The sequence below is a fragment of the Monodon monoceros genome, unplaced genomic scaffold (genome assembly GCF_005190385.1).
Source record: "Monodon monoceros isolate NGI ecotype Baffin Bay Population unplaced genomic scaffold, NGI_Narwhal_1 Super_Scaffold_18, whole genome shotgun sequence".
NCBI lineage: Eukaryota > Metazoa > Chordata > Mammalia > Artiodactyla > Monodontidae > Monodon > Monodon monoceros.
In genome coordinates this window covers 149049597-149065454 of record NW_021703774.1, presented here as the reverse complement: position 1 = coordinate 149065454, position 15858 = coordinate 149049597, and the positions used below count along the sequence as shown (strand labels likewise).

At 45.1% G+C, this 15858-nt stretch overlaps 1 protein-coding gene across 1 annotated transcript; it reads left to right on the top strand.

Annotated features, from left to right (window-relative positions):
* The first annotated feature begins 8150 nt into the window (after positions 1–8150).
* Positions 8151–14125, top strand: PPIE (peptidylprolyl isomerase E). Its single transcript, XM_029227022.1, has 6 exons — positions 8151–8195; positions 9243–9341; positions 11099–11142; positions 11835–11861; positions 13323–13404; positions 13932–14125. Exons 1-6 carry the CDS (start codon positions 8165–8167, stop codon positions 14123–14125), a joined length of 477 nt encoding a protein of 158 aa, XP_029082855.1. The 5' UTR covers positions 8151–8164.
* Positions 14126–15858: the final 1733 nt, after the last annotated feature.

Genomic DNA, 15858 nt, shown 5'->3' with positions numbered 1-15858 from the left:
TTATGTTTATCCTAGTTGGAGTTCTTTGGATCTGTAAATGAATGTTTTTCCTTAAAATTAGGACATTTTTTGGCCATTATTTCTTCAAATATTTTTTCTTTCCCTCTCTCTCTCTCTTTTTTTCTTTCTGAATTGCTGGGTCATATGGTAATTTTATGTTTAACTTTTTGAAGAAGCACAAAACTGTTTCCAGAGTGGCTGCGCCATTTTACATTCCACCAAGAATGTATGAGGCTTCCAGTTTCTCCACATATTTGCTACTTGTTTTCACTTCTTTTTTCAATCATAGCCATCCTAGTGGGTATGAAGTGGTAACTCATTGTGGTTTTGATTTGTATTTCCCTAATGACTGATGACATAATGACATTGATTTTTTTTAGCTTTATTGAAATATAACTGACCTATAACATTGTGTAAGTCCTAGGTCTACAACGTCTTGATTTAGTACACTTATATATTGCAAAATTATTACCACCATAGTTAACTAATACCTCCATCATGTCACATAATTACCATTTCTTTTCTGTTGTGAAAACATTTAAGATCTACTTTTGGGACTTCCCTGGTGGTCCAGTGGTAAAGAATATGCCTTACAATCCAGGGGACGCTGGATCGATCCCTGGTCAGGGAACTAAGATCCCACATGCTGTGGGGCAACTAAGCCCGCGCAGCACGACTACTGAGCTCGCGCGCCTCAACTAGAGAGAGAAAACCGGCACGACACAGCTAGAGAGAAGCCCGTGCGCCACAACAAAGAGCCCGGTTCCACAATGAGAGATCCCACATGTCTCAATGAAGATGCTGCAACTAAGACCCGACACAGCCAAAAATAAAATAAATAAATAATAAATCTTTTAAAAAATCTACTCTCTTAGTAATCTTCAAGTATATAATACAATATTATTAACAATGAATCTTCAGAACTTATTCACCTTATAACTGGAAGTTTATACCCTTTGAACAATATCTCCCCATTTCCTCCACCCCCTCATCCCCTGAAAACCACCAATCTATGTTCTGTTTCTACGAGTTCAGCTTTTTTAGGTTCCACATGTAAGTGCTATAATGACATTGATCTTGTCATGAACTTTTGATCATTTGTATCTTTTCTTTGGAGAAAAGTCCTTTGCCCATTTGTTAATAGGGTTGTTTGCCTTTTTGTTGTTGGGTTTTAAGAGTGCTTTTCACATTCTGGACAGGAGACTCATCACCTATATCATTTGCAAGCATATTCTCCCGTTCTGTGGGTTATCATTTCACTCTCCTGATATTGTCCTTTGATGCACAATAATTTTTAATTTTGATGAAGTCTAATTTACCTATTTCTCTTCTGTTTCTTATACTTTTGGTGTCTTATCTAAGAAACGATTGCCAAATCCAAGGGACAATTTTTTTTTGGACACTATCAATTGTTTATTTTTTATTGAAATATAGTTGATTTACAATGTTGTATTAGTTTCTGGTATATAGCAAAGTGATTCATATATATATATTTTTTTATTCTTTTCCATTATAGGTTATTACCAGATACTGAATATACAGTATAATATTCCCTGTACTATACAGTAGGGCCTTGTCGTTTATTTTATATGTAGTAGTTTGTATCTGCTAATCCCAAACTCTTAATTTATTCCCCCCACTTTCCCCTTTGGTAACCATAAGTTTGTTTTCTTTTTTTTGCGGTACGTGGGCCTCTCACTGTTGTGGCCTCTCCCGTTGCGGAGCACAGGCGCCGGACGCGCAGGCTCAGCGGCCATGGCTCACGGGCCCAGCCGCTCCGCGGCATGTGGGATCTTCCCGGCGCGGGGCACGAACTGCATCGGCAGGCAGACTCTCAACCACTGCGCCACCAGGGAAGCCCGTAAGTTTGTTTTCTATATCTGTGAGTCTCTTTCTGTTTCATAAATAAGATCATTTGTATCATATTTTAGGTTCCACATAACAAGTGATGTCATATGGTATTTGTCTCTGTCTGACTTACCTCACTCAGTGTGATCATCTCTAGGTCCATCCATGTTGCTACAGATGGTATTATTTCATTCTTTTTTATAGCTGAGTAGTATTCCATTGTATATATACTGTATATATCTATATACTGCATCTTCTTTATCCATACATCTGTCGATGAACATTTAGGTTATTTCCATGTCTTGGCTATTGTAAATAGTGCTGCTATGAGCATTGACTCCAGTGTTATGAGATGATATTGAAAGGAAGGAAAAGTGGCCACAAGCTCTAGGTTCTGGCATACCTGGACATCTGCTGCCAGTGAAGAAAAAAGTCCATAGCTAGCAGAGAGAATGTTTTAACTTCTAGTCCTTCAAACAGTCTCCATGGTATAAACACTGACTCAAAGGAAGACTCCTGGAGAGTGTGGTTGCCAAGAATGGTGGGATCTAAGTTGGCTGTTTCTTTTCCTTAGGGGTTCCCACTGCACCTGAGCCACCACTCATGCCTGGGCTCCTCCTTGGGCTTTTGCTCCACGGAAATGCACCCAGTGTCAGCAGCCCACATCCCATGCATCATTCATCAGATATTAAAACTCCACTAAATGCCAAGGAATTGTGAGTGGGATGGCGTGACAGTGGTAAACAAGCTGACATAGACTCTGCTCTCAAAATGCTCCTTCTGTAGTAGGAGAAAGGGGATTTTAAAAAGTAGATACAAAAAAAAATTAAATACAACTTGTGCTAAATGTGAACACAGTGTCTAACTACCCCCTTCAGAAATGCAGGAGAGAAACGGATGTGGCCCACTGTCTCATTCACTTCACCTACCTAACGCTCTCTAAATATGGGAGTTCCAAGATGTAATGCCCTGTTGAAAAGATACGAAGCCTTTCTTTTTTTTACACCTTTCCTTTGGATTTATTCTTCTTCACAAGTGAAGCAAGTACTATTAGAATTCTTTTAACTGGGCTCAAACATTGCAATGCATGAATCCTTTCTATAGCCTGCAAGGTCCTGCTTCTATGCCCCAGATCATCACTGACCCCACAGAAGCATCTAGACATTGATGTCTAGAAACATCTCATGTTTCTATAGAGTGTTTTATGAGAGAGGGCGTATGGTATATAATAATTATAACTGGTCTGAAATGCATGCCCTTGGGCCCAGTCCTTTCTGGGAGTCCCTCCAAAGGAAATAACGGGGTCTTTAGAAAAAAGCTGTACTGCTGAAGATAGTTACTATAACTTTGTATGTTCAATAAACAAATTCAATACTCAGTTTTTATTTTGCTAATGTGAGCAAATGACTTGACCTCATTGGGCATTATGGGTAAAATTGGGTGATAATCTCTACCTGAAAAAGTTTATGAGGACTAAATATCTGAGGAAATAGCTGCCTAGCACTAGGCCTGACACAGAGCAGGTGTGTCCTCTATGGGTTCACTTCACCTCCCCTTTCTGACTGTACTGCATTGTATTACATACCTGAATAGGTACACAGGAATCTATATAGGTTTTATATTCCCACCACTCCCCTCTCAGTGGACTGAATTTGCCCAGAGACCTCTCGTCCTCCTCTCCTGGCATGCTGAATGGTAGCATTCAGGTGTTGAATGGTTGGACTGTCCTAACCTCGACCACTGTCAAGTGTCCTTTCCCTGGTGCTAGCCCGCCGCCTCTCCTGGTTCCCAGGCACCCCAGCCTGCGGTCCACGTGCAGGGGCAGGAGCCGCTGGCCGCCTCCATGCTGGCCGCAGCACCCCTGCAGGAACAGAAACAGATGCTGGGTGAGTGACCCACGTGCTTGCAGAAGAGGGGGCCAGAGCTGCTACTGACCTGGACACCAGCGTCCCTTCTCTACTGGGATGCCACTGGGTTTTTCACGGAATACCTTCCCACAGGTGAACGTTTGTTCCCGCTCATCCAGACGATGCACTCAAACCTGGCTGGGAAGATTACGGGGATGCTGCTGGAGATTGACAACTCGGAGCTGCTGCACATGCTGGAGTCCCCCGAGTCTCTCTGCTCCAAGGTGAGCAGATTCCCAGACCCCCACGGCTTCCGCTCACTCGGCTCAGGAGGACACGGGGTGGCCTTGGACACCCAGGGGCAGCAGAGAGAAGGGTCTGCTGCCCCTGTGACCTCCTCGTGCCTCGCCTGTGACCTGAGGGCTGCTGGCGCGTGGGTATCTGGGAAAGCGGTCAGCACCAGGAGAGGCCACCGCTGGGCCTGGGCGCCAGGGAGGGGCGGAGGGGCTCTCCTCAGGTGTCACTGACCACCTGGAGCTTCTCACAGGTGGATGGAGCTGTGGCGGTCCTACAGGCTCATCATGCCAAGAAAGAAGCTGCCCAGAAGGTGGGCGCTGTTGCTGCTGCTACCTCTTAGACAAGGACAACCAGTATGTTTGGCTCTTTCATTTCCTGCGATGGCTTTGATTTACAATCATCCTAAAAAGGCAGAAGGAGGAGGGAACGGAGAGAGCGCTGCTTCTGTTACTGCTTATCCTGCCCCCTTATCCTGTTACCTTTGTGCCTTATCTGTCATCTGAAGTTAGAGAAAGGAGGGGATAAGCTGTGAATTACAAAGGGCAAACAACAGTTTCCACTGTGGTTTTCTTCTGACACCAATCAATTCTACAATTCTCTGACAACAGCGGGGACCCACCATTTCAATTCAGTTCTGATACCACGGACCCCACAGGTTAAGGGCTCAGTCCCACAAGACTGCCCCTACTTCAGACACCAGCCACAAATGGGGTCCCTATGCTACCCACACTTATGCTCAGCCAACTACCAATTTGGGTTCCCATGAACTGCACCCCCCCCCAGGTTTGAAAATTTGCAAGAATAACTCACAGAACTCAGGAAAGAGGTATACTTATGATTATAGATTATTATAAAGGACACAACTCAGGAAGAGTCAAATGGAAGAGAATAATAGGGCCAGGTGTCAGAGGAAGGAGATGCGGAGCTTCTTTGCCCTCTCCAGGCACACCACCCTCCCAGCACAGCCATGTGTTCACCAGCCCAGAAGCTCCCCGAACAAACCGCATTTAGAATTTTTACATGTGCTTTCACTATCTAGGCATGATTGATTAAATCATTGGCCATTGGTGACTGAACACAATTTCCATCCCTTTTCCCCTCCCTGAAGGTCAGGGGTTGGAGCTGAAAAGTTCCAACCCTCTAATCATGTGGTTGGTTCCTCTGCTGAGCAGCCCCCATCTGGAAGCTATCTAGGGGCCTGTGATGGATAATTTTATGTATCTACTAGACTATGTCATAAGGTGCCCAGATATTGGCTAAACATTGTTTCTGAGTGTGTCTGGGAGGGTGTTTCTAGATGAGATTAGCAGTTGAATAAGTGGACCCAGTAATGCTATTGCCCTCTGTAATGTGGGTGGGCCTCATCCAGTCCATGGAGGGCCTGAACAGAACAAAAGGTGGGGGAGAGGAGAATTAGCCCTTTCATCTGCCTAAATGACTGAGCTGGGACATCTCAATTCACCTCTTCCTGCCCTTGAACTGGGATTTATACAATTGGCTCCCCTGGTTCTCATAATAAATCTCTCCATATGTATCTATATGATGTATATATATATTTCTCCTATTGGTTCTATTTCTCTGAAGATTCCTAACTAATACAGGACCCCACTATGCGTCACCACCTTAGGGTAAACTCAGGTATGGTCAAAAGGGTTCATTATGAATTTAAAAAGGCCCTCTTAGGGCTTCCCTGGTGGTGCAGTGGTTGAAAATCCGTCTGCCAAGGCAGGGGACACGGGTTCGAGCCCTGGTCCAGGAAGATCCCACATGCTGCGGAGCAACAAAACCCGTGCGACACAGCTACTGAGCCTGAGCTCCAGAGCCCGTGAGCCACAACTACTGAACCTGTGTGCCACAACTACTGAAGCCCGCGTGCCTAGAGCCCGTGCTCCACAACAAGGGAAGCCACTGCAATGAGAAGACCGCGCACCGCAACAAAGAGTAGTCCCTGCTCACCACAACTAGAGGAAGTCCGTGAGCAGCAATGAAGACCCAACACAGCCAAAAATAAATAAATAAATAAATAAATAAATTTATTAACAACAACAAAAAGGTCCTCCTGTCATTCAGGAAATTTCAGGGGTTTTAGGGGCTCGGTGCTAGGTACTGGGGACAAAGACCAAATATATATATATATATTATACCATATCCACATAAAGGACACCTGGTCAGGTTCCCCTGAAGAGTGACCTGTTGGTCTGGAGTAGTGACAGTTTCACAAGGAGATCTTGTAATCAGATCTCACAGCCTCATTTCTATGAGCGGTACCCCTCTGGTTGGGCCTAAGGATGCTGAGGTTGGCTGTGTTTGCATCCACTGCTTAGCTCTGGGAACGCAGACACAGGCCTTGTTGTCAAAGAGGGAGACAGACACACACATGACTACAGTCACAGGGTGTGTTTCAGTCAACTGTTGGACTTGGAGGCAATGGCACCTCTCTGAGAGGTAAGTAGGACCTCCAACAAGGACAGGTGGATGCCTCCAGATGGAGAAAGGAGAGAGCCAAATGGGCAGAGGCAGAGTCAAGAGAATCAAGCACATGGTAAGGGCCAGGGCTTGTGTGTTGGTAGGGCTTGACTTGACGTGGCCATGGCCCCTTGTGAAGGGCTCTAGGAGCCTTGTCATCAGTAGCACTGATTAAGAAGGGAACTCTAGGGCTTCCCTGGTGGCGCAGTGGTTGAGAGTCCGCCTGCTGATGCAGGGGACAGAGGTTCGTGCCCCGGTCCGGGAAGATCCCACATGCCACGGAGCGGCTGGGCCTGTGAACCATGGCCACTGAGCCTGCACGTCTGGAGCCTGTGCTCTGCAACAGCAGAGGCCACAACAGTGAGAGGCCCGCGTACTGCAAAAAAACAAAAAAAAAAGAAGGGAACTCTAGAGAGTTGAGGTTTGTTTTGATGAAAGATCATCCTGGGAACAAGTCAGAGGGCAGACTGGAGGGAGAGAGCCACCATCAACTCTTCCTTAGTCTCGACTGCATTAACCTCCTGGTCTCCAGGTTTCCATCCAAATCATTCTGGGCATAGTGGTCAGAGCACGGTTTTATTTTTTTATTTATTATTTATTTATTTGGCTGCGTCGGGTCTTAGTTGTGGTATGCGGGATCTTTCGTTGTGGCACACAGGCTCTGTGTTGCGGCGCAGGCTCTTTGTTCAAAGCTGTGTCCCCTGCATTGGAAGTTGAATTCTTAACCACTGGACCACAAGGGAAGTGCCCCAGAGCACTGTTTTAAAACATAAATGTGACAATGTAACTCCCTATCACAACCTTCAGTAGCTTCTCAAAGCCCCCAAATCCTCCACGTGGTTTACAGGGCCCTGCATCAAGCAGCCCCTGCCCACCTTTCCTGCCTGATGTTTCATGCCCTTCCCCTCCCCAGCTCCCACACCTAGCCTTTCAGTTCATTTAATCCTCAGAAGTTGTCTCCTCTCCCTGAAACCCTTTTCCCTGCTCCATCCTCTCTCTGGCTCCTCTTCCTCCAGGTTTCAGCTTAAATGTGGCCTCAGGGAGGTCTTAACCAACTGCTGTATCCAAAATAAGTGGCCCCATTACTTTGTACCACTTAAGTCAATCGATTTATGTATTAGCTGATTTATTCCAAGAGTCAGCAAACGCTTTTCCCAAAGAGCCAGATGGTAAATATTTTTCAAGCTGTGTAGGCCCTGGGTTTGCCCTTGCATCCTGAAAGCACCCACAGATCAATACTAAAAGGAATGAGCAAGACTGGATTACAATAAAATTTTTTTGGAATTTTTTTGATGAAAATTGAATTACATATAATTTTCACATGTCACGAAATATTATTCTTTTTTCGTTTCTTTTTCTTATCTTTTTTTTTTCCAGCTCTTTAAAAATGTAAAAATCATTTGTAGCTCCCGGGTTGTCCAAAAACAGACGGGCAGGATGGCCCGCGGACCGTAGTTTGTTGGTAGTTTATTACTTGCGGACACCGGCTGACTCCTCACAGGATTGTTTTCAGCACCACGGAACGCGGGCAGCGCTGTTCACCCACCGAGACACACCTGTACAGCGCCCGCCGCTCAAAGGGAGCCGGAGGCGGGCTGGGCCTAAGCGGGAGTGGGCGGGGTCTGCGAGAGCGGTACCCGGGGGCGGGGCCTTGGGGAAGGGGGCGGGCTGAGCGTAGGCTTCCGGCGGAAGAGTGCGGGAGCAAGATGGCTACTACCAAGCGAGTGCTGTACGTGGGTGAGCAGGTGCGGGCTCTGGGTGGAGTCTGGGCGAACCGGGCAGCTAGTGGGCCGTGGTGTGGAGCTGGACAGGTCTCCGGGCGCGGAGGGCGGCGAGCAGCTGTGTAGACCGTATCTTTGGCAGTTTTGCTTGGCCTCAGGGTGTGAGCCTGAGACGTAACGATCTTTGCAGCTCTTCCAAGTCCGCCAGGCTCTGACAGGAACCTCTTCACCTCCTGTGCCTGGGGCAGTGGTGGAGGAATATTAGGGAACTCTGAATCCTCGCGCCCATTCACTTTATGTTCACAGCAGTGAGGGCTCAGCCCCCGCTGTTGCCCTAAGCAAAAGAGTTCCCAGACTAGGCGGCTAAAAATGGGAATAACCTCAGCAGCACAGTTTGATGAGCGCTTTGGTGGGGACGGACACTGGTGATATGGGCCTGGGTGCGGGGAGAAGTGACCCCTCCATCTGGAGAGGTGAGAGCAAGCTTTGAGGATGCGGTGACGCCGCAGATGAGCCGGAGTTAGCCAGGTAGCTGAAGTAGAAGCAAGTGTGTTTACTGAAAGGGAGCAAAATCCCAAAGGTGTAAAATAGCCTGACACTTGGAGGCAAGTGTATCATTTTGCGGGGAATCAAAGGGAAAGAGGCTGAAGAGGTGGGCAGGGGCTTATGAAGAGCCTTGCGTATACTGCTAAGTTTATACTTTATCCTTAGGACAGTGGGAAACCTTTGAAGTAGTTTAACCAGGGAAGTGATGGGTTAAAATCTGCACATTCCCGGGATCTTTCTAGTTGGCTTTGTGGAGGAGAGGAAGGTCAGTTATGAAGCTATTGCAGTAATCCTGGGGCTAGATGAGGGTCTGAAAGAAGGGTGAAGAGAGGGGTGTGCACCATAAGTAGGTGTGAGGGAGCATATGAGAGGGATGTTTATGAACCCAAAGGACTGGATGGAAAGACCCCTCCCCTTGGTGGTAGCATGCTGACTTTACAGCAGGGACTTCTCAAGATGGGCGGGGTCTTGAGAGAATAGAGGACAGTGTCTCAGAAAGCCCTTGGCTTCTTTGCAGGTGGACTTGCAGAGGAGGTGGATGACAAAGTTCTTCATGCTGCTTTTATCCCTTTTGGAGACATCACAGATATCCAGATTCCTCTGGATTATGAAACAGGTAAGTCTTTTTAGTGTCTCGCCTGCTCAGAATCCTCCTGCAAGGAAAAGAGCTTAAAAAAATTTTTTTAAGTTATATCACAGTGCATTCTAAATATGCATTGGGCAGCATGACAGTGATCTTGGTGCAGAAGGACTGTTCTGAGGCTTGTGGTTGTGAGCTGTAACATGCTTTGCAGAGAGTCCCATCTGTTGCATTTGAGCAAAGACAAACTTTTCAGTTAGCCAGTAGGAAGATAGGTTTTGAGCTACATGGAGATCTGTTGTTTTGAACTACCTGCCAGGCACTCTAGTGCACCTGCTCCCTTCTTGGCGGCTGTGCTATTAAACAGGGTAGCAGGAAAGCCCAGCTTCAACAGTGGGGCCTTAGCCTCTGTGTACCTGGGGATAAGCTTTCCATCAATTAGTATCACATTTGTAGTTCAGTTTTCTATTTTAGCCTTTGTTGTCATTTTTAAGATTGGAGTGTTAGGCCCAGATCTGATAGGGATAGAGTAGGCAGCTAGTTTAGAAATCCCACTGGGGGATCATAGATAGAGAGGGAACTTTGGCAGACTCCTGTAAGTTAATGATCACTCAAGAAAGCAGGCTTGCTTAACTCGTGCAACCAAGCAGGCTTGCTTAACAACAAAACTATACATCAAGTCAGTGATGCCTGCATCCTGCTGGTTGAGGTCAGTAAGTTAATGATCCCTAGGACACGCTTCTCTGCACACACTAAAAACAAAAACATAGGGGAAAGGTGACATTATGCTGAAACCTGAGGTGATTTACCATATTTTAGTGTATATTACCGCCTTTTTGCTCATTTCCATAGCGTCATGACAGTCCAGGTTGGACCAGGTAGGGTCAAAAACTCCCTTGCCCAACCTGTAGGAGGAGTTAATTATGGAAGACTCGAAGAATGAGGAAGAAGGTGGTCTTCTCCCCCTCCCCACTTTTCCTTTAATTATAAAACTGTATGTAGCCCACTGAGTTCTCTGTGGGGCACTCTCTTTTCCTGACCCCTTGTATCTCTCAGAAGTGTCCTATACTAATAAATCACTTCTTGCCTGTCACTTTGCTTCTCACTGAATTCTTTCTGGGCCAAGACGAAAGAACGTGAGCTTCATTAAGTCCTAAGACGTGTTTTGAGGTTTTAGCAACCTATGCTCTACTGAGTCCCGAGTCGAGTTGTGTGTTTCAGCTCTGTCATCAACCTTGCATATAATTTTAACCTCCCTGGGATCTTTATATGTTATAAAAATGATAAGGTTATATTGACTCTCTAAGGTTAATTGGTTAATTAAACTAGTGCTGTTGTGCACTTGGCCTTTCTACTTAGATTAGTGTTTTGCTGAGGATAAAGACAGTGTCCTTACCCAGGTTTTAGGATTCATGCTTTATGCACAGTTGATGTTCAAAATGTATGCTTGGAATGAATAATTGATAGGTTAAATGACTTCATTTTTCTAGCTCCTGCACGCAAAGGTTAAGGTTTTAATTTGGCTTTGGTAAAAGAATTGAATGCTGCTTTTAGAGATTAAAACTATAGTTGATTATTCAGCTATGTTCACTACAGAACAGTTTAATATTGCTTGAAATGTTATTTAAACTAGAAAGAATCAAAGAGTAAGATTCCTTCTTCCTAAATAGTGATTGTGTAGAATTTCAAATGAATGGATAAGGCATGCAACTGACTTCACTTTCCTTGTGACCACCTGCTTCCTCCCATTGCCCCACATGATAATTGCTTGGCTTTGTTTGCCTTTTTTTCAGAAAAGCACCGAGGATTTGCTTTTGTTGAATTTGAGTTGGCAGAGGTGAGAAAATTCTGTTACCTATGTTAAGTCTTTGGCTTGTGTTATTATTGTTACTGATTACAAAGGGAGCTGTTCTCCATTTGGTTGGGTTTTGGGGTGCTGATGCTTCCAGAGAGATAAGAAGTGCTATTTGAAGGAAAGTTTCCCTCACTTAATCAAACTGTAGGCTGTGGTTAACATCGCAGACAGGTCCTGCGCCTCTTGCTCTGCAGAGCTCTTGTGGCACTGGTGATTATTTCTTTGTCTTCCACTAAATAGCCAATAGCTGAAGTCACCCAGGAAGTGCACTTTGTTAGACACATACAACCTGGGCAAGGAGTATAAATAGACCTTTTCCTGTGAGGTTGGGTTTTTTTTTTTTTTCGCTACTGAGTATGTTTAGACACCACAAGAAGCATTTGACTGCAAGCCTAAACTTTTTTTTTTTAATAAATTATTATTATTATTTTCTATACAGCAGGTTCTTATTAGTCATCCATTTTATACACATCAGTGTATACATGTCCATCCCAATCTCCCAATTCATCCCACCACTACCACCACCACCCCGCCGCTTTCCCCCCTTGGTGTCCATACATTTTTTCTCTACTTCTGTGTCTCAATTTCTGCCCTGCAAACCGGTTCATCTGTACCATTTTCTAGGTTCCACATATATTGCAAGCCTAAACTTGTCCCTTGTCTTTCCTTGGCAGGATGCTGCAGCAGCTATCGACAACATGGTATGGCTAGGAATCTTCCTTCTTACAGAAGTTGCTTTTTGGTGGTACAGAGGGCACTTATTCATACATGAGTTTGCTGAACCTCCAAAGTTACAAGGTTGCATGGGCAAGTACAGATTATCATCATATGAAAATATTCACTGTGAATTGATCGCTTTTGATCAACTTGATAATAATGTGAATGCTAACCATCCTTGTTGACCAGTCTCTCACTGGCTGCCCGAGTCTAGGATAGGAAATTGCAAACACAATGCAAATTGATTGCACAATGAAATTGCATATTTTACAAAAGAGGCAGGATTTCATGAAGTGTTAGACCAGTTAACAATTGAGAAGAGAAATTCGACAAGGATAAAGATAGGTTATGCTACTGATGCAAATGATTGGAATAGCCTGGAGAGCTCCTTGGGGAAAATGATGTAGCTCTTGATTATGTATTCCCTCTTCAAGATGCTTATGATTTTCACAGCAGATAAGAAATGCAAAAATATCATACTGATATTTTGATAGTATTTTGTTGGAAAAATACTACAGATTAATCAGCATCCATTACATCTTTGTCCTATAAATTAGCACATAAATTAAACCTGAATTTTAACTATAAGACATTTATTTTCATTATTTTTAGTTTCATCACAGTAAATTCCCAATCAATCTTTTTTCCCTTCACTTTTTACCATGAAATTTTCTTCACTGCCTTAAGTGAATTCACATTCAGTGACTTTTCCTGGTACCAGTTATCTTAGGATAATAAGGTTTTCCTTTATTCCTGTTCTCTGTTTCCCATTCACCAAACATATTCCTCAGCTCTCAGAGAGAGAGAGAGACCATTTCTCACCACTTAAAGCTGATCTTGACTTTTGAAGGTGAACTCGGGTACTTGGAAACTGCATTTATCCTTGTAATTTCAGAGTGCTCTGAACCCAGAGTCACCTTTGGAAGCACAGGTCATTGGTGGTATTGAAAGAAAGGTCAGATACATGCTACTATATATAAAATAGATGTACAACAAGGACCTACTATATAACACAAGGAACCATATTCAATATCTTATAATAACCTACAATGGAAAAGAAGTCTAAAAAAGAATATATATACATGTGTATATATATATGTGTGTGTATGTATATATATATGTATATATACACACACACACATATATATGTAAAGTATAACTGAATCACTTTGCTGTACACCTGAAGCATTGTAAATCAACTATGCTTCAACTTTGAAAAAAAAAAAGAAAAGAAAGAAAGGAGGTATGTGATGGCTCCAGGGAGGAAATTCCCTGCAACCTACAGACTGCTTTGCAGTAGGTGCATAGCTTGGGTGCTAGGGGCTCAGGGGTTAAGGGAGAACAAGTCATGAGCTTGTCTCAGATTTTTCAGAAGGAAATGGAAAGCTGTCTGACTTTGTTTTAACCTAACAGAGTTTAAGCAGCTGGATTTTCAATCTTTTCAGAATGAGTCTGAGCTCTTTGGACGGACAATTCGTGTCAATTTGGCAAAACCCATGAGGATTAAGGAAGGCTCTTCCAGACCAGGTGAGTGGGAGCAATACAGATTCCCCATCACATCCTCCAGTTTGGCCTTGGTTGCCTTTCTGTCCCGATTTTCTTGGAAGTGGGAGCTGAATGCTACTCTGGTGGACAGGAGTAGAGCATGGTTTACATTGGCGAAGGACATGCGCCACCTTTGTGGGGAAATAAAAAGAGTTTGAGCTTCTCAGCCAAGCCAGGGTAATTGTTTGCTTTATGAGAGAAACGCAGCCTGATCTCTTACCTGTCCCCATTTTCTGAACACTCCTGGCAGGTTCCGTCAAGGGCTGGGACTGGCAAAGGCTGCACCTTTCCCTGGGACATAGCTTTTTCACTTAGTCCTGCTAAGAGCCGGGCTTCAGGGCTGGCAGTCTCTGAAAGGTGGGAACTTTCCTTACCGTGGGAGTTCCCAAAGTGGAGTCCTGTGGCCGAGAGGGCCACAGAGCATGTTCTGCTTTGCTGACCAAAGCAGCCACTTAGCAGCTGGCTGATAGCTTGAATTTGTTCTCATTTGCCTGCCTCTTTCCTTTCAGTTTGGTCCGATGACGACTGGTTGAAGAAGTTTTCTGGGAAGACTCTTGAGGAAAATAAAGAGGAAGAAGGGTCAGAGCCTCCGAAAGTGGAAACCCAGGAGGTGAGACTGAAGGCTGGCACTTCCCACAGGAGACTTCGTTTTTTAGGTTTTTATGGAAATTTGCGAACATATATACAAAAGCAGAGAGAATGAAAAATGAGCTTTTAGTGTTTTGGTGGAGGTGCTAATGAGTGAACTAAAGGGAAGCTTTAGGCCTCTTGTCCTTGTGCTCTGCGTGAGGAGCTTCTCAGCTCTGCCTGGGTTCTGTTCTGTGATTGCCGCCGACGAGGAGGAAGCCTGAGGTGGGGAGGGGTGGTGAGCGCACCACTGCAGCCCTCCTCATCAGCCCCCCCCATCGCTGGGGCTTCCTGTCCTGATGCAGGGGAGGCAGGGCTGGGTGGGGGTCCCTTCCTGGCAGCCTGGGCACAGGCTTGAGGGTCTCCCTTCCAGAGAACCCGCCTTGGCACTTCCTCCTGATTCTCGGCATACCTCTCTAACCATTGCCTCTCAGGCTGCCTCTCCCCTTCTTCTAAACGTTGTTCTTCTGAATTTCTTGACTCACAGCAGCCCTCTCCCCTCTCTGCCAGAACAGTGGCAGTCACTCTGATTTTGCACAGCCTCTCCTGTGCTGTTGACTTTCCTGGCCTCTGTTTCTAGTCCTGAGCTTCAGACGTTTCTGCTGCAAGTCTCGCCCTCCCTTCTCTAATCCCGTTCTTCCTGTGTTCTCAAACTCACCACCTTGCCACCATCCATCCACATTGACCTCAGCCAGAAATCCAGATGCAAAGCAGAGCACATAAATGGCCCTCAGTCAGTGGAGTAACCCTAGGTCACTCTAGACGCCTCTTTAAAATAGAGCCAGAACATCATATTCTGCCAAGTTTTTCTCTTAAATCTTCCTTGAATCCATCCTCCCCTGATTACTCCATCGTCCCAGTGTAACTTCTCGTCTCATTTGGATAATTGCAATAGCTTCCTAACTCGCCTTCTGGCTGCAGCCTTGCTCTCCTCCCGTCTTTTATAAAGGCAGCTAGAATGATCTTTTTAAAGCATACCATGGATCATCTGACTCTCCTGCTGAGAACTTTTCAGTGGCTGCCCATCACCTGTCCCGTGAGATAAAGTCGCGGGGGGACTCTCCCAGCCTTGACCCTGCCCACCTCTCACCTTGTAGTCCCCACTTTACACTATTGGTAAAACCAGTCTTTGTATTTCCCTGTATGTCTTTGCTTTTGTAAAGGCTACGCAAGTGCTTATTGCCTTTCCCTTTCTAGTCAGTAAATTCTGTGAGGATAGGGGCCTCGTGTTAATAAAGGCCTTGTTAATAAAAATGTGGAATGTGAGGTGGGGTAATGTGATTAAGAACATGGACTTGGTTGGGGGATGGGGGGCTTAGGTGTGAATTCCAGGCTCACTACTTAGCACCTCTGTGACCTTGGGCAAGTTACTGAACTTCATTGTACCTCAGTTTCCCCATCTATGAAATGGGAATGATGGTAGCACTGATCTCACAGGTGGTTGTAAAGATTAAATGAGCTGATTACCTAAAACATTCAGAATAGTACCCTGTACATGGCAAGTGCTATGTGAGTATTTGCTGTTACAACTATGCTACTGCTGTTGTTAACAGCAAATAATAGTCACAGTGTCCTCAGTGCCCAGCGTGATACCTCAGCGAGTTTGTTAAACTGAAGCACAAACAAGAACACTTGAGTTTTCTCTTTGGAGCAAATGTGACAGCTGTAATAAATATCTCCTCTGCCCAGCCTTGTCTACTTGGAGTATAAAGCAAGGTCCCAACCACCTCCATTCTGAGCACTTAGGCCCTCCTTGCTTCCACTGCAGCCAGCCTGGGGATATGCAGGGCTAAGCATAGAGGAAGGGGG